Raw genomic sequence first — 26,747 nt, 5'->3', positions numbered from 1 at the left:
AATGACTGGAAAATCAAATATCTGTGATTTTTGGTAAGATAAATGAAAAATCGATAGTTTTAGGGTGGTCATCTGTGAATCGGTAGGCATATATAAAATCGGTAGAAATACAGATAAATCGGTATTTCTGGTCACTCTGCCCATCTACCGTTTCGGAAGATTTGTCGGAGCTGTCAAAGTTGAACTGTCATTTTGGAGGTTATTTTTGGGATCAAATTTGATCAATCCGTTACAGCAACAAGTGCAACATGAAACGATTTGTGCTTTTAATAATAAAAAAATAGATTGTGATTAGTATATGTATTTGTGTATGTTTATTGTAGAGCAAAATGCATTGCACGTTTAAAGTGTAAGCTTAACGCGTGATGTTTGAAGACATAATTATACGCACACACGCACTATCGATCTACTCGTATCGAGAAATAAAATCCGACCGAAGGACGAGCGCTTTTAGCGGCGTTCCCGCCGTTATGTACGGCTTTGTTTCCGTTCTTGCCGGTAGTTCGAGAAGGACGTCTGCCTCAACAGTGCTCTTCAGGCGACTGCTAATTTGTCCGCCAGTTATGCTTGCCAGGAGTTTGCCGTTTCGTGATACGATCGATGCCCTCGCATACTCCGGTCGTGGGTCGAGCACATATTTTGCATCCAGGAGCTAAAATTAGGCAGAATGGAAGCAACGTTTAGTTGACTTAAAATAGCACCTCGTCGACTCGGGCTTACCTCAACGGTAATCATCGGCAGGCTTGCCTTAGCCGCATTCGGTGCCGTTTCATTTAGCGTGGCAAGATATTGTCGCAGCGCGGGCAACGCGAACAGATGGAAGGTAACGAACGCGGACACGGGATTACCAGGGAGGCCGAAAAACTTCGTCACTTTGCTGGTGGCGTACGCGCACGGCTTGCCCGGCTTCATATTGACACGCCCAAAGATCAGCTCATAGTTGAGCGCTTTTAGCACGGGTTTGACGAAATCTTTATCGCCCATCGACACGCCACCGGTGCATATGATGACGTGAACTGCTCCGGTTAGTGATTCAATTTCCGCTTTCAACGACTCAAAGCTGAAAAAAGAAGCCATTTTAGAGCGATGGTGAAAATTAAAACAAACCCATGCCACTTACTCATCCTTCACAACCCGTTGCTGAATTTCACACTGATCCTCGGTGAACCCGCACTGACGCACGAGCGCTACCAGCATGGTAGTGTTGGAATCGAAAATTTTCCCCTCCAACGAGCTGGCGTCAGCGGCTGCACTCGTGTCATACGGGTGCAGCAGCTCGTCTCCCGTTGAAATGATGGCCACCTTCAGCTTCACCACCGATGCCTTCTCCCCGACGGCGGCGAGCAGCGCCCGTTGACACGCGTCGAGCGGAAACCGGTACTGAAACACCTCTTCCGACATTCGCAAATCGCTACCGATCGAGCGGATGTCAAGCGAGGCGCTTGGTTCGGCCAGTATTTCCACAATACTCTCATAATCGTTCTTGCGCGAGACAAGCTTTGTGTCCTCCACCTGAATGATTGCATCGGCATGCTGCGGGACTGGCGCTCCCGTATTGATTTTGTAACACTCGTCGATGGTAAAGTTTGTCTGCACGATCGCATCGCCGGCGGAAATGTAACCGATTACTTTCTTCATACCCTTGCCACCGATGGATTTCAACGCATAGCCGTCTTTGATCGATGCGCGGAATGGTGGAATATTCACACGACTAAGCTGCTTCCGCGCCGTCTGCACGCTAGGTATGGTAGCGAGAATTTGCCTCAACGCATCGTCCACGTCAATCATGGGGAAAGGTGAATTACGATCATCTCCTCCCTTGCCGGTTGCATGGGGACACACGTGGTACACTTCCTGCGGCACTGGCCCGTCCCCTGTCGCCTGCACTTTACGGTGCGTTTCACGCACCCGCTCTATTTCACCTTCGCTCAACAGATTCAACAAATGTGGCAACACATCCACGATCGATTGGAAGCATTCGCCGACCGCCTTTTTACTGCCCGGGAAGTTAACGACCAGCGTTTTGTTTCGCACACCACAGACCGCTCTCGACAGTACCGCAAACTTCGTCTTCTCCAAGCTGCACAGTGTCATGGCCAGCGTTAGCTGGGGTGCTTCCTTCGTAATAATCGCTCGTGTCGCTTCCGGCGTGACATCGCGTGGAGCAAAGCCGGTGCCGCCCGTCGTGAAGACCGCTCGCACTTTGAGCACATCGCAAGCGTAGATGAGGGATTGCTAAAAGAGGGAAAAGACGATACATTAAACATTAGAGCGATTGTGAACCTTTGTAAGCAAGCCGGGTTCTATTTGAATTTACTTTTATCAAATCCTCCTCGTCCGGAATCAACAGGTAGTTCACGGTGTCCGTCTTCAGCGACTGTTTGATCAATTCCACCAAATGGGGACCGCTCGTGTCGGTTGCTTTACCAGCGGCACAGGAATCACTCACTGCGGATTGAACGAAAGCAAGCAGTCATTGCGTAATTGGAACAGTCTACATCCGTTCACGCCACTATCATCGTTTGCGAGTGTTTCGCTCCAATGATTGGCGTCTCTTATCATAGCTCGCATCATTTACACAACGAATGGAAAGTTTGGTTATGATAAACATCCCGCTCGGAACCACAAACTTACCAGTTATTACTGAAAACATGTTGCAAAAAGAAAGAAATGTCTGAACAGTAAACTAAACCGGACCACAATGATGACCTCGAGAAACAATTACCAGCGGCCTGGACTGTTCGCGGTGCTGCCTTTAAATGCCGCTACCGGTTGTTATTGTTGTGAAATGTGAGCAATTGAGGAAAAGTAAGGGAGTTTTCTACTGTCAACGGTTTTGTTTACGCAGCAAGGTTGGGCACTTCACCGGTGGGGCTGAGACAGGGATACCCGATATTCCCGCGATACCAAACCAACCACGTGGGATGATCGTTGTTTTAGATGTTTGAATTAGTGGAGTGACGAATGTAGCAGAGATGCTCAATGTTCATCAAATCCAAAATATATTTAATAAATATATTTTGACAATTATGATGAAAAAAAGGATCACAACGAAACTGGTTAATATTTGAAAACGAACGAAACGTGATTTGAAGGTTATTTTGGGCTAATTTAACTAGTATGCGAGCAATAAGTATTAACATTGATAATTTTTTGGATTTCCATTGCTAACAGACGAGATTTTTGGACAACCAGGTCTATTCGTTAAATTTGTTGACATCTGACCAGTATAATGGTATTGATTCCCATTCTCTCCGAAGCACTATCCGATTGCGACTGACTGCGAATGACTGTCCGGTTGCGTGGTAATAATAAATATCAGAAAAAAAGTAAAATATCCAAAACTATATGTTTACGTTCAAAACGTGTTCAATAATATTACCAGCGGACCACTCCCTGCGGATGGAACTTATCATACATTTAGTGTCAATATCAGAAATGGTCAATAAAGTATGTTTATGGAGGTACCATCGGCATATAAATAACAACCGATTGAATCTACGGAATTGGAGTTCGGTATCAGAAGTCACCGGTGTAGTTACCCGTAAACAACATTATTAACAAACTGTTCAAAAATGGTCCTCCTGGGTGGTGTTGTGTTTGGCGTGTTACTAACGATTGCATTAGCAAATCCGGATCCCGGTTGTGCCAATTCCTTGACGACCGCTAGCGGCACGAGAGCTAAACCCGGACCGTACTGTTCGTGGGATCTTATCTTTGAGGACAATTTTAATTCGCTTGACTTTGAGACCTGGGAGCACGAGAACACTCTCAGCGGTGGAGGTGTAAGTAAAAGTTCTGTTTTACAACAGTGCAATTTCAAATGTGTCACTCTCTGCCTTTTCAGAACTGGGAGTTCCAGTGGTATCAAAATAATCGATCGAACTCGTACTGCGAAAATGGTATTTTCTACATACGGCCAACGCTTCTCGCTGATGATACGGGTGAGGCGTTCCTGAGCAGCGGTACCCTCAACATCCATGGTTCCGAGCCAGCAAACCAGTGCACCAGTGCAATGAATTTTGGATGTGAGCGTACCGGCACTGCGACCAACCTGATCAACCCCATCAAGAGTGCTCGCGTTCGCACGGTGAACTCGTTCAGCTTCAGGTATGGAACGATGGAGGTGCGTGCCCGCATGCCTACCGGTGACTGGCTCTGGCCTGCCGTTTGGTTGCTGCCCAAGCGCCAAGTGTACGGAACGTGGCCCGCTTCCGGTGAAATCGATCTGCTAGAGTCTCGCGGCAATATGGACTACCGAGGCTCGAACGGTGTTCACATCGGTACGGAACAGTTCGGATCAACGCTGCACTTCGGACCGAACCCCTCGCTGAACGGATGGGAATCGACCGTCGCGTACAAGAACACTGTCGCCGGACAGGGTTGGAACACAGGATTCCACAACTATCAGCTCACCTGGACGCCCGATTACATTCGATTCTCGGTTGACAACCAGGTCGTCACCCAGATCGATGCTGGCACTGGTTTCTGGAACCGTGGAAACTTTGGCAACATTGCACCGGGAACGGAGAACCCTTGGATTCACGGCACGCGTATGGCTCCGTTCGATCAGGAGTTCTACATCATCATGAATCTGGCTGTGGGTGGAACGAACGGATACTTCCCGGATGTTCCGCCGGCAAGCAACGGTAACCGTGGTAAGCCGTGGTCGAACAACTCGCCGACTGCTGCCCGCGACTTCTGGAACGGACGTAACTCGTGGCTGCCGACGTGGCGTATGACCGACAACCGTGGCAAGGACTCTTCGCTACAGATTGACTACGTGCGCGTGTGGGCTCTCTAGCAAGAGCACACATACTTTTAAAATACTAACTATTGTTTATTGAATTAATAAAGTATAGAAGCAAATCCCTTTATTATGTTGCGTATGATAAACGCATTGTACTCGTGGGTCAGTAACATGGTATCCCGTGCAGTGCAGTTTAAAATAAGACCCGTTATCGGATCAGTTACCGGTCCCATGCACATGGTGGCTGTCGATGACGAAATCTTTGACCCGATCTATGACGTTAAATGGGAATAATCTAATGCGAATAAGAAATAACAAACTTTCCCCCTTGATAGCGCTGACTGCATTGTCCATTATTAACCGCACTGACCGTACTGGTGGTAGTATGTGATGTCCCTGTTAGAGGGGGGCCCTATACGCCTTCGTACAAGCGGGGATAATTTTGGTACCCATTGACGGGCTACCTTTGGCACTGATAACGGCAATATGTCTCGCAGTGTGTGCAACGTATCGAAGAAAGGCTATTATCAGCGCGGCCGGTTAATAACGGTGACCACAATCAGATATAGATACAACAGCAACCGGTAAAGCGGTGCGAATCGGTTTATAGTCGTCTGGATGGATGATAAATTTTCGGATCGGTCGAGTGAAACGAGCCGAAATGGTACACAGCACAAGCTCACACAACACCGTTCTATTGATATTTCGTTTATCTTGAGACGTTCTAGAATGGTACATTATCGCAACTCAAGTGGGTGCAATATGGCCCAGGCAATTGTAAGCATCGGACGTATGGCGAAGAGGAGTTCATATGTTTTTATCACTTTCATTTGCCAAACAAATAAAGGAAATTTAAATATAGCACAACCTGCAAAGTGAAAAGGATAGTTTTTAATACTGCGCCCAATTTCGTCTGAGCACGATCCCTGTCAAGATGACCATGGAAGATGTGATATGATCGATTATGATCGAATGGTCCAGTTACAGGACAACAAAATAAATCCTTGGTAGTGTATATTCTCGCCAGTATACACGCAAAGGTTCCATATTTCGCTGCAAAACTTATTAAAACATTTATCAATATTTTAATATTCTAGTTGTGTTGTTGTTGTTGAAGTTGTGAAAAAGCAGTTCACCTCATATAACCTGTCGTGAAGGACGAAGCTGGGACTATATAGTACCTATATAGTACTAGCCGCGTAGTAGCCGCGTTCGAGAGGAAGATGCTCAGAAGGATACTTGGCCCCGTATGTGTGGAAGGACAATGGAGGAGCCGATATAATGACGAGCTATACGAGATGTACGGCGACCTCACTGTCGTACAGCGTATTAAGCTCGCCAGGCTCCGGTGGGCTGGACATGTTGTACGCATGGAAACGAACGACCCAGCCCGAAAGTCTTTTTAGGCCGTCCACAAGGACAGAGGAGGCGTGTAAGGCCCAAATTAAGGTGGCAAGATGGCGTGGAGGCGTCCGCCATTAAGGCCGGGATAACGGACTGGCAGACGAAGGCGCGAGACCGTGAGCGGTTTCGGACACTCCTGAGGCAGGCCAAGACCGCAAAGCGGTTGTAGCGCCGGATAAGTAAGTAAGTAAGTTGTGTTATAGTCATATGTCTCAGAACTTTAACACTTTCAGGCCTTCGTTTAATTAGTTCTTTCAGTGATCGCAGTTTATCACATGCTCTTTGATTATTTGAATTTTTACTTCTTTAATATATCAGTTGATAAAGTCGGTCCCGTGGTACTGTAAACAACTAGCAAGACTTAACAAGCTCGCCACGGGTTCAAACCATGTAAGGACCGTGTCCACCCGCACGTAGGTCTGACTGTTCTGCTACGGGTAATAAATAAGTCACTGATTGATAGCCAATCTCATAATTGGGAGAAGAAGAGCTCCGATTGATATCGGTTGTTATGCCAAAGAAGAAGTACATGAGTCTATATGTTATAATTAATTAAACAAATTAAGTTCATTATTTATTCTTTTGTTTAGTGTTTCAGATCACACATTTCTCAAGAATTTTATTTGTTTTGTTCTTAAGTTGTTTAGTTCTTCATGTACAGGGCCTACATGACCACATAGATCGTTACGCCTCAAGGAAGTTATTTTTTCAGTTTATACTAATTTAGTTCTTTATTTTTTCAGTTCTTTAGGTGTGTGTTGACTGTTTGTTGACTGTTTTTCACTTCGTTCGATCTATAGTTCATTTGTTCATTATTGCTCTAGTTCGTCGTACCGCATTAATGCGAGTTTTCCATTTCCCAGAATGTATGTATTACGGTTGGCTGTGAGAATGGTAACCATAATATCGACGGTTCTGTGGTATAGTCGTCAACGCATACAACTTAAAAGCATGCCCTTTGTTGAATCAAAACTGCTATGGATCGTTAAAAATTTACAAGATTTTTCCAAATTCTACAAATTCATCAAGTCATATCAATTTGATGGTTGATTTTTTGAGGATCGATCATATTCATATTGGATCTTACATCTGAGATATCCAAATTAGTCTATTAAGTTTTGATTTTGGGGCGGTCCCGTGGTACAGTCGTCAACTCGAACGACTCAATAACATGCCCGTCATGGGTTCAAGCCCAGAATGGACCGTCCTCCCGTAGCAAGGATTGACTATCCCGCTGCGTGGTAATGAATTAAGTCTCGAAAGCCTGTATAGGCCGGCGGCATGTCCGCGTAGGACGGACGTTACGCCAAATAGAAGAAGAAAAAGAAGTTTTGATACTTATACTATACAAATAGATGGAAATGTTAAAACAACATTCAATATTATTACGAGCGTGCTGTATGATCACGATTTACGCGTTATTGATCACGAAATGGATGTAATTTACAGGGATGATATAACAAACCTTGCACAACAGTACAAGACATACACCCCAGACTAGTGTTTTTATATGCTTTAGCGACTTTTTTGTTAAAACAACGACGAAAAGCAAACCATCAACCGAGAAATGAACGCGACGAACTTTGATCAAAAAGAACAACGACCAAGCTTCGATGTTAATTCTTTTATTCCTGAGACGCAACTGTACAAGTTCACAATTTTTCGTTCGCTTATATACTACCGTACACCAGTACTGTCAAACCCAAACAACAAAACGTTGCTTATTCTTAACACTCCTCCTCAACGTTTTGACATGTAAAATTCAAGTATTTAGACATATTTACATGTTTGATCGCACCTAAAGGTTTGGTCAGAATGTCCGCTTTCATTTCTGCACTTGGGCAGTACCTGATCTGAACTACATTATTGTCTATTAAACCTTTGACAAAGAAAATTTTAGTCTCAATGTGTTTTGATCGTCTTGTGCATCTACCCGATTCCGCGAAACTAATACATGCTTGATTGTCTTCATATATCACCGTAGGTTCGTTAACTGACTCACCCATATCATTTAATAAACGTCTAAGCCATATTATCTCCTGACATACTTCAGTTAATGAACAGTATTCAGCCTCCATTGAAGACAAACTTACACTAGTTTGGCGTCTACTTGCCCATGATATTACTCCTCCTGCATAAAATACTACGAATCCTGTTGTAGATTTCCTTGAGCTCATATCACCTGCCCAATCAGCGTCTGAGAAGGCTTCCAACTTTTGATTACTTGTCCCTCCAAGATTCAAACACCAATCCTTTGTGCCTTTTAGATATCTGACTACACGTTTTGCAGCAACCCAGTCCTTTTCCGTGGGTTCATTAAACTTTCTGCCAAGAAATCCTACACTAGCGGAAATATCTGGCCTAGCGCAATTAGCAATAAACATCAGACTTCCAACAACGCTTCTATATTTTGTACTTTCCGTCAGCGTTTTACTTGGGTTTTCATCACGTAAAAATCCTACGTCCATTGGAGTTTTTAGTTTTATTTGCATTTTCTAAACCCAATTTTGAAATGAGACCTTCTATATGTGTTTTAGCACTCAAACTAAAAAAACCTTTATCATTTCTAATCACCTGAATTCCTAAAAAATGTTTTACGTCGCCTAGCATTTTAATCGCAAAATGTTTCTTTAATTCTCTGAAAAACTTAGTGATACTGTTTTCATCTTTACATGCGACTAATATATCATCAACATAAACGATTAAGAATACATCGGAACGCACAAACAGACAAGGGTCAGCTTGACTTGCCTTGAAATCCATCTTTTCAACTACATTACTAAGAGTAAGATTCCAGCACCTTGCTGATTGTTTTAAGCCATAAATGCTCCTCCTCAAAAAACAAACTTTATCTTCTTTTCCGCGTTCTTCATAACCAGGAGGTTGGCGCATATAAATTTCTTCTTCTAAATTTCCATGAAGGTAGGCTGTCTCAACATCAAAATGTTTTACAACTAAATTATCTCTACCAGCTATCGCTAGTAATGTGCGAACAGTATTATATTTGGTAACCGGCGCAAATGTTTCATCGTAATCCGTACCGTATATTTGATTAAAACCCTGCGCAACTATTCTTGCTTTGAATCGCACTACCTGTCCTTTTTCATCTTTCTTCATTTTAAACACCCAACGACTCCCAATCGCTTTCTTACCCGCCGGTAAATCCACCAAACACCATGTGTTGTTCTTTTCATGCGATCTTAGCTCACAGTCCATAGCCGCTTTCCACGAATTAGAGTTGGTCGAATTCATCGCCTCCGCCCACGTTGTCGGCTCTTCTTCGATGTGTGCAACACCAACGATGAACTCGTCCAAGTAACTCGGCAGCTTTCCGCGAGTTTCGCGTACAGGCAAATTACTCACCGCATTGTCCTCGTCGGTCAATTGTTCATCGAAGTCAGCGTATGGATCCAGAAACTCAGTTTCTCCGGAATCCAGCGATTGTTCATCCTCTCCATCCGATGATATTGTTGCATTTTCGACACAATGAGGAGCTGTATCGAAAACAACAATGCTATTGTCTTCGCTCTGGCTACTCGTGTGGTCCTCACATTGGCTGCTTGGATGCTCGTTTTCCAGGAATCTGGCATCACGACTCACTGTTATTTTGGCCGTCTTTACGTCAACAAAACGGTATGCCTTTTGTTCTTCAGAATAGCCGATAAGTGTGAGTTTCTTCGCCTTGCTCGCAAACTTTACACGCTTATTTTTGGGAATATGTACCCAAGCACTACAACCATATGCCCGGAGATGATCCACTTTTGGTTTTCTTTTGAACCACATTTCGTATGGAGTATTATTCACCGCGTTGGATGGCAAACGATTTTGCAAGTAAGCCGCACAAATTACTGCTTCCCCCCAATATGTTTTGTTCAAACCAGCACCCAAAAGCATCACGGTTGTCATTTCCTGCAAATACCGGTTTCTTCTTTCTGCAACTCCGTTTTGTTGCGGTGTGTATGCGGTTGATGTTTGCAGCAAAATACCTTCTTTTCTATAGAAGTTTTTCAATTTTTCACTTGTATACTCTCCGCCTCCGTCCGATCGAATCACTTTTGGTATTTTCCCGAGCTGATTTTTCACTAATTTCACAAAATTTATTATCTTGTCACACGCATCCGATTTCGAACGCAAGAGATACACATATGTGTATCGACTGTAATCGTCGATTAGTGTTAGGAAATAACGATTTCCACTCGGGGTTTCGACCGGCATGGGGCCACACACATCACTGTGCACTATTTCTAGTATTTCGTTAGTGCGTCGCTCAGCGCATTTCGGGATCTTTGTTCTAGACAATTTTCCCTCCAAACACACTTCACAAGTGAAATCACACGCGCATGTTTTTACACCAGCACCAGTACACATATTTTTCTTGAACAAATTTTGGATCGCACTATTTTCACGGTGGCCGAATCGCTTATGCCACTGATGCACACAACAATCTCCATTATTCTCGCATACAACGTATGCTGATTCTGTACGGTGCGTGTATAGGTTATTGCGCAAGGAACCTTGAATCATACAAACGTTGTTTTTGTGAATTTCACAGGACTCCTTTGTGAAGATTACTTGATAACCTTCCTCACAAAAACAAGCAACTGACAGCAAATTACTGCGTAAAGTCGGCACAAATAATACGTCTTTCACAAAAACTTTTCCTTTAGTGCCACTTACAGCACACTGTCCTAGACCTGTTGCTTTTATCGTTTTTCCATCCGCCAATGTAACATGTACGGCATCATGCTTGGAAAAACTATCTAACGTTTGAAACATCTTGACGTCGTTGCACATGTGCCGGCTGGCACCACTGTCAATTATCCAATTATTTCCACTCATCGCAGTCATAAGGTTTGCAAATACCTTTTGCTGTCCTTTATTCTTTTTGAACTTTGGACAATCTCGCCGAAAGTGTCCAGGTTTGCGACAATGATAACATATCACTTTGTCTTTTGGTGATTGAACGCTAAACGCAGTTTCATCCGTTCCAACACTGGCACCACTCTCAGACCTTCTACGATATTCCTCACGCAATTTGTTCATTGCGAATTCCGAAGTCAACTCGGCTTCAGGGCGATTTTCCAGGGACACTATCAGGCTATCATACGATTGCGGTAAACTCGACAATATTAGCGCCATAAACACACGATCCTTGAGTCCCTCATCTACTGCTTGTAGACGTGTATGCAGTTTTACCATTTCATTGAGATGAGCCGGTAAATTTCCATCCTCTGGAAGTTTAAGGGAACATAATTTCCTTAGCACGCATAGCACTGATGGTAGCCCGCTACTCTTATGAACAGAGCAGAGTGAGTCCCACATTTCTTTCGCGGTTTGCTTATTCATAATATGAACCAGTTGGTTATCGTCCACCGTTGCACTAATCACTCCACGTGTCTTTGCATCACCAGTTTTCCAGTCATTAGTCGGAATTTCCGGCTTAGCATCTATCACATACTTGGATAAATCTTGCCGCAATAATTCCATCTCTACACGGAATTTCCAAATTTCAAAATTATCCTCTCCCAAACGAGGGAGTACCACTTGCAAAGACGTCATGATTACACCGGAGTTTTTAATACAACAGAACAATTACTGGCGCAAACACTGGGTCCATAACCTGTTAAAACAACGACGAAAAGCAAACCATCAACCGAGAAATGAACGCGACGAACTTTGATCAAAAAGAACAACGACCAAGCTTCGATGTTAATTCTTTTATTCCTGAGACGCAACTGTACAAGTTCACAATTTTTCGTTCGCTTATATACTACCGTACACCAGTACTGTCAAACCCAAACAACAAAACGTTGCTTATTCTTAACATTTTTTACCATAGAAAGTTGCTTTAAGTATTTCTATATTTCGCTAACCTGTGAAATCTGCTATCTTTGTCAATATCTCCGCCCATATGCGCCTTACATGTACTACACAGAAGTCTGTCGATAAAAGGATTTACTGCCGATTAATTTTATCACCTCTCACTGATGCGTTAATGCTCTCCCTCCAAAGCGCATGACCAATCACGGATTGAACTAGAACACTCCAGCGTACATTTTTGCCCTAAATAAAGCGGCACACGGTTCCCTTAGTTCCTGATAACCAATTGTAAAACCATCATCACAAATCTTTGCGGGGTAGCTCACAATGACCTCAGCAGTGCAATAAAAGTCAAAGTTCGCACGATAAGATCCAGTCGCACAGGGAGACGCCGATCACGTTAGCGAGTGTGCGGTAGGATTAGGAAAGGAATTCGTGTACCCCCTGTCAGTGTGGAGGTTTCTATAAAAGCGTAGCCAGCTGGTGATATCCAGTACATACAGTGTCTGGTACCCGAAAACACTCGGGTCACTCCCGCGTTCTACTCGTAGGTTGACGAGAAATAGCTACGGAAATGAAGCGAATTAGCGTTCCTTTGGCCGCCCTGCTGCTGGTGGGACTGGCAGTCGCGTTGGAAGAGCAGAGCCCGAAGTGTACGGTTTCTGTGACGACTGCTAGCGGTACTAAGGCCCGTGCTGGGCCGTACTGCACGGGAGAGCTGATCTTTGAGGATAACTTCAACACGCTCGACTTTGAGACCTGGGAGCACGAAAACACTCTCAGCGGTGGAGGTGTAAGTAATCATAGCAGTTACCTTTGCGTTGTTGTCCAGGTTGTCTCATACGCGTACGTTCTCTTCACAGAACTGGGAGTTCCAGTGGTATCTTAATCACCGTTCGAACTCGTACTGTGAAAATGGTATCTTCTACATCCGTCCGACCCTGCTTGCCGACGATACGGGTGAGGCGTTCCTGAGCAGCGGTACCCTGAACATCCATGGTGGACAGCCGGCCGATCAGTGCACCAGCGCTATGTTCTGGGGATGTGAGCGTACCGGTTCTCCGACCAACCTGATCAACCCCATCAAGAGTGCTCGCGTTCGCACGGTGAACTCGTTCAACTTCAAGTACGGACGGATGGAGGTACGTGCCCGCATGCCTACCGGTGACTGGCTCTGGCCTGCCGTTTGGTTGCTGCCCAAGCGCCAAGTGTACGGAACGTGGCCCGCCTCCGGTGAGATCGATCTGCTAGAGTCTCGCGGCAATATGGACTACCGTGGCTCGAACGGTGTTCACATCGGTACGGAACAGTTCGGATCAACGCTGCACTTCGGACCGAACCCCTCGCTGAACGGATGGGAATCGACCGTCGCGTACAAGAACACTGCCGCCGGACAGGGTTGGAACACGGGATTCCACAACTATCAGCTCACATGGACGCCCGATTACATTCGATTCTCGGTTGACAACCAGCTCGTCACCCAGATCGACGCCGGCACTGGTTTCTGGAACCGTGGAAACTTTGGCAACATTGCACCGGGAACGGAGAACCCTTGGATTCACGGAACTCGTATGGCTCCGTTCGATCAGGAGTTCTACATCATCATGAATCTGGCCGTGGGTGGAACGAACGGATACTTCCCGGATGTTCCGCCGGCAAGCAACGGTAACCGTGGTAAGCCGTGGTCGAACAACTCGCCGACTGCTGCCCGTGACTTCTGGAACGGACGTAACTCGTGGCTGCCGACGTGGCGTATGACCGACAACCGTGGCAAGGACTCTTCGCTACAGATTGACTACGTGCGCGTGTGGGCTTTGTAAGTGCGTGACTTCAAAAGTTCGCAGGGAATTGGATTTTAATGCTACTAGGGGGGAGGGGAATGGGATTTATCAATAAACATATTAGCCTGTAAGAGGCAACGAATTTAACAAATGGCAGTGTTTGATTGGGAAATAATTACGCTCGACATTGTTTGAAAATCACGCAAAAGATCCCTGCAACACGCGTTACAGTTCATCAACATTAGTTGTCGCCTTACCGCTGGTGTTTGCCTTCCACTCAGACATTCAAAAAACGCGCGCATGTATGAGATGACCCTGCACGTTAAACCGCCACACACTGAAGCGTACCTTCACCTTTGAAAAAAAAAAAAACAACAAGCGCAATAAACGATGTAGTAATCGGCATTTTCTCTTCAATCTGAGACCCAAGCGTCCCACATGGATGAAGGAATGCTCGCAAAAGCGGGGAAAACAACGGCCAGCATGGTTGTTGTTTAAAAATATATCACACGTTCGAAAGTGTTTGTATGTGTAATATGTCTGGTTGAGAAAAAAAAGAAAAAAAAAACACGGAAGAAAACTGCAAAGTAATGGGAAAACCCTCCTCTTGCTGTTTAGAACGCTGCACGATGCCAAAGGTGTGTGTATTTGTGTAACAAATAGATGCGACAATATTAGAAGAAAAACATTCACATTGGGTAAAACCCTAGTTGATTTGGAATAAAAATTGAAAAATGAAGATATTTTATATTATATGTTTTGTTTTAAAGATTAAAATCTACAAAAAACCAGATAAAAGCAAACAACAATTAACCAACATCGATGACGCACGATCAAATGTAAGCAGTAAGCGCTTTTGAAGATGAAAACAAAACATAATAATGCCTTTAGATAAATACTTATATGTATAAAACCTTAAATTGTTTTAAAATAAGAAGAAAAAATGATCAACATAAATTGCTCCCATGGTGCTTCGTGGAAAGTGTGCGACATGTGCAACAAGTCATTTTCCTCAAACGCACGCGTGTCGCCATTCGTTACGGAACGTCGTAGAGAGCGCGTGTGGTAGTGGACGGTAATATCATAGAAGCAGCTGTTCTTACGGTGTGAGGCAGAGCATTTTACTTGAAAGTGTGACACAATTTGAGTGAAAATTGCACGTGAAATCACGAGAAATAGTGGAAAAATTAATTACGAATTCTTACTTACGATGGTTTGATTATATTAGAGTATGATCGTGCTCTAAGATCGTTTTGTGTGACAGATGGCGTGATCCTCGTTTGCTACCATTTAATTATCGTAGTATCGTGCAGTAATGTAACAAAAAGTCATCATATGCAAACATACAAGTGAAAATCGAATCAACGAATTTACATTTACACGCGCGCTATTACATAACGCGGCCAGCGGGAAGTCCGCTTCCGTAAAACCCAGTGCTTCCTGTCTCGAGATCAACCTGTCAAAACGCAACCCCGTACAGTGAAAGCGAAAAGTGATCTACATTCAGTTTCAAACCACTAGCACACGCTGAAAACCAGTATAAAAATGATCAATGTGATGGAAAATAGTGAATCTCGTCGAAAAATGCGACTGTTTCCTATGTTTTTGCACCGTTTGCTTGTCGTTGCGTTTGCATTTCTTCTAATAGGCCCTACCGATGGTTACAATGGTGATTTCGATGAACCAGTGGAGCATATTAAAATCGGTATGTTATGCTTGATGGTAGTTGATGGTAAAAACCGTGCAAAGTTTTTCTTTAAAATTGGCCTTAAAATTGTCAAACGATGGTCAGAATTAAACGAACCCGAAGCACATGCATTCCAATTTGCTTGGTTAAAAATACACAACCATGCATTAGAATATTGGTACGCCGGCCGCCACCGTCTCTTCCCGTTTGTGCTGTGTGGCAGTGACTCGAAAAAGACCATACCGTGCCCGACCTAGATTCCTCCAAAAATAGGTGAAATATCGTACAGGAAGACACGCCTGTCTCGGGGCGTTAGTGTGGCGCTATATAAATCATTTCACGATATTTGAACCCCGTCCGTCCGTGAAAAGTGTGTTCTGTGTGCATTAGGGAAATTCGCTCGCGGTTCAGTTCAATTCAAAGTTGGAGCTAATATACTTTATGTCTTCCATTGCTTGCAGGGGGTCTGTTTGATGGCGACACCGATGACGCTGAGCTCGCTTTCCAGTATGCGGTAGAGGCGGTCAATAATGAGAAGCTGTCGTATTCCAACTATCAGCTGGAGGCACAGGCGGTGCAGGTTAAGTACGGCGATCAGTTCGATGTATCGAAGAAACTGTGCCGCCTGCTGAAGGTAAGATCGAGTTGAAAGTCAAAGCTCGAGCTCGTTTGTTTACATGAGAGGAGTTAATCAACAATCGCAACTTCACCCGTTGATCATGTGTTTGATGATCGAATCATATTGAATGTAAACGATCTGAGCCATAAACAACGACTCAAACGTAATCAAATAAATTGTACCGATTGGCGCCAGACATGGTGAACGAAGCAATAAAATGGGAAATGCTCTACTAAGGGGCGAAGGAAATTTGCACTCCATCCCAGGGCGTACCACTTAAACCTCCCTTTTAATGGGTGAAGAATTTAAAGTGGTTTCATGATTCTTGTTCCTATTTTGCCTTGATCGTTTGTCGGTTGTTGATCTTGTACTCAATTTTAAGTAGTTTTCCCTTCAAATAGGCATTACATTAATACTATCGATGCACTTTTGCAGACCGGCGTAGCAGGTATCTTTGGCCCATCCTCGCCCAAATCGGCCCTCCACGTGCAGAGCGTGTGCGACGAGAAGGAGATGCCGCACATCGAGACGCGCTGGGACGCGTACACCAAACTGCCCACCCTGAACCTGCACCCGCACCCGCACATTATGGGGCGCGTCTTTCTCGACCTGGTGGTGGCGTTCGAGTGGAAGGATTTTACCATCCTGTACGAGTCCGGCCCGTGGCTGCCGGGCATTTCCGATCTGCTGAAAATGTACGACCCCAAGGGTTATACCGTGACGGTGCGGCAGCTCGATCTTGGGCTAAACGGCAACTATCGGGCCGTGTTGCGGCGTGTCAAGCTGTCCGAGGACAAGCGCATCATCTTGGCCTGCTCGATCGAGTCGATGCCGGAGGTGCTGAAGCAGGCACAGCAGGTCGGATTGCTGACCGATCACCATCAGATCATCATCACCTCGCTCGATCTGCACACGATCGACCTGGAGCCGTACCAGTACAGTGGCACCAACATTACCGGCGTGCGGTTGATCGACCCGGAGGAGGAGAAGATTAAGCAGGTGGCCGACTTCCTGAACGCGTCCCAGATCGCCAAAACGCTCGAGCTGCACGATGGGCTAAACCCGGCCAAGATGCGCGTCAAGACGGCACTGATGTACGATGCGGTGCTGCTGTTTGCCGAGGCCCTGAAGCACCTGATCGGGAGCGAGCCGCCCCGCCTGCTCGAACCGATCTCGCTCAAGTGTGACGATCCGACGACCTGGAAGAATGGGTACAGCGTCATCAACTACATGAAGAGCTCCACCATCCATGGGTTGACGCGCAGCATCAAGTTCGACCATCAGGGCCATCGGTCCGACTTTCTGCTGGACCTCATCGAGCTCGGACCGGCTGGGCTGGAGAAGGTGGGCGTGTGGAACTCGACCGAGGGGTTGAATTTTACGCGCAAAACGGAGCAGGCGGCCCATGCGATGGATGACGGTACGCTGCAGAATCGTACCTTTCTCGTGCTGACCGCTATCGTAAGTAACCGGCAGTGATGGGGAGATGGCGATGCTAATGGAACATGTTTTATTTCCCCACACAGTCACCACCGTACGGTATGCTGAAGGACTCTCCGATCAAACTGTCCGGCAACGAGCGCTTCGAAGGCTTCGGTATCGATCTGATTCACGAGCTTTCGCTAATGCTCGGCTTCAACTACACCTTCATACTGCAGGAGGACGGTGTGTACGGGTCGCTCAATCGGGACACCAAGAAGTGGAACGGTATGGTGCAGGAACTGCTCGAATGGGTAAGCGCTATTGTTACAGTCAGTGCTGCAAAATGTTATAAGCATCACAAGATTTTCACCAACGAAAACAATTAACACATTCGTGGTGGCTTGATGATCATTGCTGATACTCAATGAAAGTGCGTCATGACATGCCGAACACTACATACGAGTGCTTGAGTCAAACGCGAAACTCTGACTGGCAAACCGAGTTTAATGCCGGCGCAAGCATAATCACGATTTTTTTCTGGCTATGAACTGTTCGTGCCAAATTCCACTGTTTCAATCACCAACACTCAAGACTGACACGAAGCTCAAATCAGCTCACTTGCACAACTGAGATGATCAGACACGAGACTCAAACAGTTGATGGATCAATCACATGATTAGTGACATTTTGCTGTCTGCTTTGATTGTCTATCAAACAGGTCAAACAGCGCAAAAAAAAATATGTTCATTATATTTCTTGGAATCACTCGCAAGCACCGCATATCTCCCATGACTATCGTGATGATCACCAACACAAAATGTCGCGAACAAGTGACTGACCAAGAGTGCGTTGCACACAATATCACAAAGCATGTGATGGTCGCACCAACTGTTTGAGTCTCGCTTCTGATCATCACAGTAGAGCTCGTGACGCTATCATGATTTTGTTTCAGTCGGAATTTGTCATGACTTTGTCAGTGACATTTTGCAAAACTGATCACAGTAAAAAAAAAGTCATGACATAGTAACTGACCAAGCGATGGTCGCAAAAATGTCATGAAGCATATATTGGTCAAACTAATCGTTTTGAGTATCACCTCTGATTATTACAATTGAGTACGTGACGCTGATATGGATTTTGTTTCAGTCAGATTTTTGCATGACATTGACAGTGACATTTTGCAGTACTGGTTACAGTAAGAACTCTTTGTGACACATTTGAACCGCTGTTCCCTGTTTCTGTTCCACTTTCAGCGTGCCGATCTGGCCATTACCGACCTCACGATCACCTCCGATCGCGAGAGCGCGGTCGATTTTACCATGCCCTTCATGAACCTCGGCATCTCGATTCTGTTCCGCAAACCGACCAAAGAGCCACCGTCGCTGTTCTCCTTCATGTCGCCGTTCTCGAAGCAGGTGTGGCTGTACCTGGGCGGTGCGTACATGATGGTATCGATGTCGCTGTTTGTGCTGGGCCGCATCTCGCCGAAGGAGTGGGACAATCCGTACCCGTGCATCGAGGAGCCGGAGGAGCTGGAGAACCAGTTCAGCTTCAGCAACTCGATGTGGTTCACGATCGGCGCTCTGCTGCAGCAGGGTTCGGAGATCGCTCCCAAGTAGGATCGTGTGCAGCGTGATCTCGCTCGATGGATGTACACTTAAACGATTTCTGTTCCGTCTCAGGGCTCCGGCGACGCGTGCCGTTGCGTCGATCTGGTGGTTCTTCACCCTCATCATGGTGTCGTCGTACACGGCCAACCTGGCCGCCTTTCTCACGGTCGAGCAGGTCGTCTCGCCGATCAACAATGCGGAAGATCTGGCCGCTGCCGGCGGGGCGGTGAAGTACGGTGCCAAGCGGGACGGCAGCACAATCAGCTTCTTCAAGGACGCCGAGTACGGCACGTACGCCAAGATGTACCAGTTCATGATGGCCAACCAGGACCTGCTGACGTCGTCCAACCCGGAGGGGCTGCAGCGCGTCAAGACGGAAAACTACGCCTTCCTGATGGAGTCCACCTCGATCGAGTACATCGTGGAGCGGGAGTGCGACGTGACGCAGATCGGCGGTTTGCTCGACGACAAGGGGTACGGCATCGCGATGCGCAAGAACTCGCCGTACCGCAGTGCGCTCAGCGAGGCGGTCCTGCGGCTCCAGGAGCAGGGCGTGCTGACCTCGCTCAAGCGCAAATGGTGGAAGGAAAAGCGTGGTGGTGGCGCTTGCGAGGTAAGCTATGGTCCAAACCCATCCATCGATTTTCGTGTTTTTTCTCTCTTTCTCTGTTTCAGTCTCCCAGAGTCTCTCTTTCTCTCCCTCGCTCTTTTTGGATAATATGTTCATTATTGCCGGGAAGTTCATTTCCTCCTAAAGTTTTGTTCACCCTATTCATGTCCTTCCTTAGAATACGATGGAGGAAGGTGGTGCACTTGCACTTGAGCTGGCAAACGTCGGCGGTGTGTTTGTGCTGCTGATCGTCGGCTGTGTCGCGGCACTGTTTGTGAGCTTCTGCGAGATGCTCTGTGACGTGCACCGGCGCACGCGCGAATTGAAGGTGGGTCTGGTGGGCAGGTGGTCCCTATTCCGGCCCAGTTCGCTCCCCGACCCCGTCCCGATCACTTCAGTAATACTCTCAAGCTTTCGCAACGCAACACGGCTTACACACGAACCGGGGGGTTTGTTCGGGACGTTTGTTTACTCTGGCACTTTTGTAATTCGTTCCCATTCAGATCTGTCCGCTTGCCCGTGAGCTGTAACTGGTTTTTTTTTCTTTTATTCTTATAGTCAGTAGTGATTGTAGTAGTTTTAGTAGCAGTAGAAGTAGTGATAGTAATGTACTTTAAAGCCTTTTACCTGACCATCTTGGCAGCTGTTGTTGCGAGCAGCCAAACCTTCCTATTTCCAGCATTTAAGGACACTCCACACCATCTCTCTATAATATCCTGCCGACATTCCAATGTACTAAGTAAATGCAGTCGTATTCCTTACCTTGCCAAGTAGATAAGTTTTAATGGTGATCCTATGTATAGCTGAAAGCCTAAAAACCTTTCGGCAACTCCACTACTGCTGAATTTCGCCTCTCCATTATACGATCCACTAAGATGAGATTCGTTGCAATGCCCCATAACTCAGAATTGGAATCCTTTGGAAACCTTTTAATCGTTTCGAGTCCCTCCACCTTACTTCGCTCTACCCTACACCCTCCCCAAAATCCTCTGAAAATGTGTTTGCTGTTTACCCTGTTACGCTACCCCTGTTTCACATCCCCGTGACCCCGTTTTCACAGCAAAGCACTAGCGAGGACGGTGCCGAGGAGCTCGACATGGACAATGTGGGTGGTGTGTTTTTCGTCCTGTTTGTCGGTTGCTCGTTCGCCAGCCTGTTTGGCTGCTGTGAGCTGTTCTTCGTCATTGCGCACCGTGCTAGGCGGCACAAGGTAACTACTGTTTGCTGTTTCCACCATGCCTATCCGTTCCTATCTTGTATTTTTGCTTTCGTGTGTTACGATTAATCGCTTATCGGATCGCATCGTTATGCGACATTGAACACCATTGTTTGGCATATGCTTGCAGCAGCGTTTGAACATACATGTGTAGCTAGATTAAGCTTTTTTATCGCTAACTGACCAATTGCCTGCCCCGAGCTTGAATTTTCGTATGAGTGTTGGTGTTTCTTTTTAATTTTATTTTTTATAAACTATTTCATTATAAAAAAACGCTGCTACTAGCTTTAGAGAGCTTTTCTAAACAATAAAAATAAAAATCCTACCGAGGAAAGTATTTTTGCACCTAATCCGTGCTGTGACTAATTCGATCCGTTTTTCTCTCTCCTTGCATACGGTCATGGTTTATTCACACCCATGCACAGGTACCGTTCCGGGAGGAGCTGATGGCCGAGCTGCGCTTCGTGGCCAAATGTCACGGCAATACGAAACCGGTGCGCCACCGCAAGAGCTCATCCGCCTCCGGCCCGAACTCGCTCGAATCGGGCATGGAATCGGCGGAGCAGTCGGCCACCTCGAGCAAACAGGACATCTCCGGCAGTCCGACCGGTGCGGCTGGCGCGGACGAAGCTGACCGGGACGCCGAGCTGGAAAACCGCCAGCGAAGACAGAATGGTGGTGGCAAATCGGCCCTTAATGGGAGTGCGCGCAAGATCAAATCGGATGAGTGAAAGTTAACCGGACCCGGTAACGGATAATCAGTTTCGGGTGTTGGTTGTGCTACATTTGTAAAAAAAGAGAAGTTGATTTGTTTAACAATAAATATCTCACAATCCGCTAAAACGGCTTGCCCGCGCAAAGACACGCGACCACAGATTTCGATTTGCACTGCCACACCCGGTAAGTCATTATGACGATTAAATGGACAATTCTTTCTCCCCCACACCGGTTGGATTATCTTGAAATCATTGAAATAAATTTGCACTTACACAAAAGCCTTCCAAGTGATTGTTTTAAGCAAGGTTGCGTGGGAATAATAATAAACGAAACATTATCGCCACACCATCAGAAGATCAATCATAACGCCTTTTGTCAAACTGGCCGGTTTTAGCTCCCGATAGTACGGTGCAGTACCGGTTGATTACGACGCCGTAATCAAATGAGACAGATAATCTTCGCACACACTCTCCCTACTTCCATTTTGCGATGACGCTAATTGCGAATCGGATTGCAAGCGCAGCAAGCAATCCTGCTGAAAATGCTACCGATCCTACGCCACTCGGTGTCGGAAAATCGGTCTGCCGGTGTGTGTGTCCGCTCAACCCCACGCGTCTCTTTCGTGGTGGTACTGATAAGATAGACTTTATTGAGCAGCGAATGGCTCGTTCAATACACCCATTCCAATCCACCCCCCCCCCCCCCCCCCCCCCAACAATTCACTATCACTCACTATCACCGATAAATGACCGCCGCTATGCTGTCCAAACGGCGTCATCGGCATGCGAGATGCGGGCTAAGGAAACCGGCCTCAGGCGATAGGAGGACGCCCGCACGCGAGGAATATAAAGACGAATCACTTACCGGCGGGTGTTTCCATTCGCGTTTGTTTTGCTGGGTGGGTAAGGTGCTACTGCTACAAGATGAGGTCCTTTTTCGACCGCAGAACCATCCCGCTGCTGGTGATTATAGTGGGACTGTCGGCGGCCCTGATTGCCGTTTGCATCGATGCGTACGCCGGTGACGACGACGAGGTCGAGCGTCCCTCCGTGCCCGATGGTGAGGCACCGCTCGCGTGTGATCGTGCCTCGGTAACGACGGCCAGCGGTACGCTGGTGAAGCGCAGTGCCTTCTGTCCCGGCGATCTTATCTTTGAGGACAATTTCGACCGGCTGGATCTGGAGCGGTGGCAGCACGAGGTTACGCTTGCCGGTGGTGGTGTAAGTACTGTGAATGGTTAAAAGATTGGAAAAAAACGTTACATTGGTGGTGAAATGTTGCTTATTGTTGAATAGAACTGGGAGTTCCAGTACTACCTGAACAGTCGCCGGAATTCCTTCGTCAAGGATGGCATCTTCTTCATCCGGCCAACGCTGCTTGCCGACGAAACGGGAGAAGAGTTCCTTTCGAGTGGCAATCTGAACGTTCACGGTGGCACACCGTACGATTTGTAAGTGCAGAGGGGACACACGGGGACCGCTTTCGCTTCAGCTTAACGCGTCTCTCTCTCCCTATTTTGATTATAGCTGCACGAACCCCTCTAACTATGGCTGCGAGCGCCAGGGCAGTCCAACGAACTACCTCAACCCGATCAAGAGTGCCCGCGTGCGCACGGTGAACTCGTTCAACTTCCGGTACGGCAAGGTGGAAATCCGTGCCAAAATCCCGACCGGTGACTGGCTGTGGCCGGCGCTGTGGCTCATGCCGAAGATTAACCAGTACGGTACCTGGCCCAGCTCGGGTGAGATCGATCTGATGGAAAGCCGCGGCAATCTTGACTACAGCGTGAACGGTAATCAGCTCGGCGTGGAGCACGTCGGCACGACGCTACACTTTGGCCCGCAGTGGGACCTGAACGGGTACGAAATGGCAACGGCGGTGAAGAACTCCCCGAAGGGGCAAGGTTTCAACAAGGGCTTCCATCGCTACCAGCTCGAGTGGACACCCGAGTTCATGCGCTTCTCGGTGGACGATGAGCAGGTGATGCAGGTGGAGGGCAACTTCTGGGAGCTGGGTCGCTTCGACGAGCGTAGACCGGGCGTGCAGAACCCGTGGGTGACGGGCGGTAAGATGGCACCGTTCGATCAGGAGTTCTACATCATCATGAACCTGGCGGTCGGCGGAACGAACGGATTCTTCCCCGATGTGCCGCCGGCAGTGAACGCCAACGGCAACAAGCCGTGGTCGAACAACTCGCCCACCGCACTGCGCGACTTCTGGCTGGGCCGCTCGGACTGGCTGCCCACGTGGAAGCTGCAGGAGAACGACAGTGCTGAAGCTTCGTTCCAGGTGGACTATGTGCGCGTGTGGGCACTGTAGGTCGGCGAATCGTATCGGATGTGTACTTCTTAAGGGGGCAACGGGTAATGGTAGAATGGTAGTTTTTCTATTTTATTTTTTTGATTTCTTCTTCTTTTGTTTCGTCTTCTTGTGCTCGACACGATTGGGGTTGCCCTGCACGCGGTTCACCTTCAGGGGGACGTACGTACTCTTGACCGGTTTGAACTTTTTCGTGCGCGGCTGAACTGGCTGTTGATATTTGTCGCGAGACACACTCACATCACTCTTCGTATCGGAAAAGGAAATAAAATCTTCCGTGTCCTGAGCAAAACGCTTCATGGCTTGCTTATTCTCAACGGCCGGCCCGTAAACGTAAAACTTTGCCACCTCCTCATCGGTCATAGGCACATTGACGGCGCTGTTCTTCGCCGGCGGTGGTTTCGTTTTCTTCCGTCGTATTGTGGAACCATCGGCCTGCTTCTGCGTTATAAAGCCGTTGCGTAGCGACACATCCTTCATCCAGCTTAGCAACGCTTGAACCGCGTCGGATTGTTCGTTTTCTTTGAGCTTCGTTACAGCCATAAAGGTACTGTTGCGGCCGCAGTCCACCGGGAAGGAAGGCACTGCCAGCACCAGTACGGAAGGGTTACGCTTTCGTGCCATCTGGATGATTAGCTTGCCAAATACTTTCGGGTTAAAGGAGTCAAGTATGAAGCAGGCTAGCACTTGCCCACTTTGGAGCAATCGAATGACGCCGTTACATCCGCTGACGATGTGTTTACTACGCGGGGAAAGCAAAGAAACACATATTAGTCAGTTGGTTAATGGAAGGCAAAACGTAACGATAAGACGTTTTCGTACCGTTCCACTTCTTGCAGGAATCGTGAGCATCGTTTGATTTCACTCTCCGGTATGCGGGGCCTGTGTGGGGAAGAAAACATACGTAGTACGATGAAAGATAACGCACGCAAACGACAAGCTATCGCCTTTTTCAAATACGAAACCATACAATGGCACATTACATCGTTAATCATTGCGTCACGCTTATATTGTATTGTTCCCAACCAGGCCAATAAGCATTATCAAACCGATAACGATTTGTTTACGATATTCGTATCTGTTGTAATCTTACCCGTACGCATGCGGTACGGCATAGCACATAGGATTGTGGCAGTTGTAATTGCTTACTTACCAATCAATCGTCAAAGGTTGAGCTAAAACATTACGAAGATTTTTGGATGCCTTTTTCGCCTTTTCCTTGGTTTTGTTCATGGTTGTACACTGGCTGGCGGTGGGAGAGCAACCTGAAAAGGTTAAAGCAAGAAGATAAATAACCCTTATCCTTTAGTGCTAGTATTATTATCTCACCTGTTATATATGTACTTCGAGCTTATGTGGTGTTGAATATTGATTTAAATTCACATTTTTCGCTGGAGAAACCTTTAATAAGTGATTGTTTGCTAAGAGCCGCTCGATTCGCGAACCACGCGTGAAAACTGTATCGACAAGAACAACAACATTGCCATTTGTTTACATCCGGAGCTGTCACAGCTGTCAGTGCCGGCATTAATTCGAAAATCGGACAAGATGTTCGAAAATTCAAATACAAAAGACACTCGACATACGATACGGATGAGTTTCGTTGGAAAATTAATACAATCTCGGAAACTGTTTTAGTAAAAACACACAAAATCTGGTTTTCAGCATCTGTTGGGATATTTTCTCGGTCCAGAATACAGGCGAATTCCAAGCGATCATGTTTTTGAACGTTAAATTTAAAAATTAAAAAAAGGAACGGCAATTGTCACATAATTTAACAGATTTTTTGTTTTTATTTTGGGACGATATTGATCAAAAACTCTACCCGTTTGACGAGGGCAATAAAGGTAAAAAAGTCGAATAAACGTGTTGCCATCTTGTCTACTTGTAAGTCTACTATTCGGATGTATCAAAACTCAAAAAAAGAGAAAAAAAAAAACCAAACAAACCCACTTTGGTTAGTTCTTTTTGTAAAAAGACAATATATTTAGCTGCTATATCTATAATACACAAGTATATACTTTTTTCTGTTGATTTTTTTAAATTAAAAGTTTACTTACTTCATTATAACTTTGTAACAATGCAGGTTAACATAAATTTTAATTTCGTTTCAATATTTTCCCCTTTGCAAATAAAGCAGCACAACTCTCGCACTGAGCGCGTAAAGATTGAAACTTGCAATTTTGTCACTGTACGAGGACCGAATACCGATAGTATAATTGGTACAAAATGATACGAAAACATACGCGAAAACATAAACACATTGTGGCTTTTTTTTAGTATAAGTATAGAAAGATAAAAACAATAATATAATGCTTACATATTGAAGGTTTAAATCATCACACATTTTACAGCTATTTTGCGGTTTTGTTTGTTTGTTTGTTTGCAAAGTGAGGAAATGATAAATGCATCGCGAAATTGGGCAATAAAAGCACGAAACTACCGATATTATAATACCGATGGACACTAGCGAGAAAAAGGTGGAAAGAGAGAGTGGATACACATGGTGAGTACAACAGGATAGATAGAGATTATACACGTTGAAACGTTGACAATAATAGAAACAAAAATGGCCTGGATTGGCACTACAGTGCTCCTGCTGGTTGAAGGTTTGAAAGCATCAGCCAGTTCTTATGTTGTACTTCAAAGAAGGTTGAGCTTTTTTATATAACTGTATCTAAATACCTTGACATGTGTTGTTGAGGAAACAAAGTGCTTTGATAGTGCATAGTGTCAATGATAGTAAAAACAGAGAGTACTAATGAGAGGAAACTCGTTGAAAAAAAGGACAG

The 26,747-nt window shown here is 46.1% G+C and overlaps 7 protein-coding genes across 10 annotated transcripts in view; 4 read left to right on the top strand and 3 right to left on the bottom strand.

Moving 5' to 3' along the window:
• LOC1273160 (fasciclin-2) overlaps nucleotides 1–26,747 on the bottom strand; it is a 172,115-nt gene that overhangs the window by 110,087 nt on the left and 35,281 nt on the right. The gene's annotated exons all lie outside the window — the stretch shown is intronic.
• On the bottom strand, nucleotides 292–22,639 carry LOC1273162 (molybdenum cofactor synthesis protein cinnamon). 2 transcript variants are annotated; one of them, XM_061647149.1, is made up of 5 exons: nucleotides 22,501–22,639; nucleotides 2,318–2,448; nucleotides 1,121–2,235; nucleotides 721–1,060; nucleotides 292–652 (listed from the first exon to the last, which is right to left on the bottom strand). In XM_061647149.1, exons 1-5 carry the CDS (start codon nucleotides 22,514–22,516, stop codon nucleotides 407–409), a joined length of 1,848 nt encoding a protein of 615 aa, XP_061503133.1. In that variant the 5' UTR covers nucleotides 22,517–22,639; the 3' UTR covers nucleotides 292–406. The 2 variants fall into 2 exon arrangements, with proteins under 2 accessions (XP_061503133.1, XP_312114.6); XM_312114.6 differs by lacking the exon at nucleotides 22,501–22,639 and adding an exon at nucleotides 2,635–2,958.
• Nucleotides 3,236–4,869, top strand: LOC1273163 (beta-1,3-glucan-binding protein). The gene is made up of 2 exons (XM_312115.5): nucleotides 3,236–3,785; nucleotides 3,848–4,869. The coding sequence occupies exons 1-2, from the start codon at nucleotides 3,576–3,578 to the stop codon at nucleotides 4,802–4,804; spliced, it is 1,167 nt and encodes a 388-aa protein (XP_312115.2). The 5' UTR covers nucleotides 3,236–3,575; the 3' UTR covers nucleotides 4,805–4,869.
• LOC1273164 (beta-1,3-glucan-binding protein) lies at nucleotides 12,549–13,794 on the top strand. The gene is made up of 2 exons (XM_312116.5): nucleotides 12,549–12,767; nucleotides 12,838–13,794. The coding sequence occupies exons 1-2, from the start codon at nucleotides 12,549–12,551 to the stop codon at nucleotides 13,792–13,794; spliced, it is 1,176 nt and encodes a 391-aa protein (XP_312116.5).
• On the top strand, nucleotides 14,770–21,914 carry LOC1273165 (glutamate receptor ionotropic, kainate 2). Of its 3 annotated transcripts, XM_061647134.1 has the most exons (9): nucleotides 14,770–15,460; nucleotides 15,904–16,076; nucleotides 16,497–17,522; nucleotides 17,588–17,794; nucleotides 18,737–19,098; nucleotides 19,166–19,706; nucleotides 19,882–20,031; nucleotides 20,764–20,913; nucleotides 21,345–21,914. In XM_061647134.1, the coding sequence occupies exons 1-9, from the start codon at nucleotides 15,301–15,303 to the stop codon at nucleotides 21,648–21,650; spliced, it is 3,075 nt and encodes a 1,024-aa protein (XP_061503118.1). In that variant the 5' UTR covers nucleotides 14,770–15,300; the 3' UTR covers nucleotides 21,651–21,914. The 3 variants fall into 3 exon arrangements, with proteins under 3 accessions (XP_061503118.1, XP_061503117.1, XP_061503116.1); XM_061647133.1 differs by lacking the exon at nucleotides 19,882–20,031; XM_061647132.1 differs by lacking the exon at nucleotides 20,764–20,913 and having other exon boundaries at nucleotides 14,790–15,460.
• On the top strand, nucleotides 22,410–24,245 carry LOC1273166 (beta-1,3-glucan-binding protein). Its single transcript, XM_312118.5, has 3 exons — nucleotides 22,410–22,856; nucleotides 22,932–23,086; nucleotides 23,163–24,245. Exons 1-3 carry the CDS (start codon nucleotides 22,560–22,562, stop codon nucleotides 23,953–23,955), a joined length of 1,245 nt encoding a protein of 414 aa, XP_312118.5. The 5' UTR covers nucleotides 22,410–22,559; the 3' UTR covers nucleotides 23,956–24,245.
• Nucleotides 24,001–25,448, bottom strand: LOC1273167 (uncharacterized). The gene is made up of 4 exons (XM_312119.4): nucleotides 25,285–25,448; nucleotides 25,109–25,220; nucleotides 24,778–24,837; nucleotides 24,001–24,697 (listed from the first exon to the last, which is right to left on the bottom strand). The coding sequence occupies exons 2-4, from the start codon at nucleotides 25,186–25,188 to the stop codon at nucleotides 24,028–24,030; spliced, it is 810 nt and encodes a 269-aa protein (XP_312119.3). The 5' UTR covers nucleotides 25,189–25,220; nucleotides 25,285–25,448; the 3' UTR covers nucleotides 24,001–24,027.

Source organism: Anopheles gambiae, chromosome 2 (assembly GCF_943734735.2).
Source record: "Anopheles gambiae chromosome 2, idAnoGambNW_F1_1, whole genome shotgun sequence".
NCBI classification, from domain to species: domain Eukaryota; kingdom Metazoa; phylum Arthropoda; class Insecta; order Diptera; family Culicidae; genus Anopheles; species Anopheles gambiae.
Note: the sequence above shows the minus strand (reverse complement) of the source record. Positions and strands in the feature narration are given on the sequence as shown.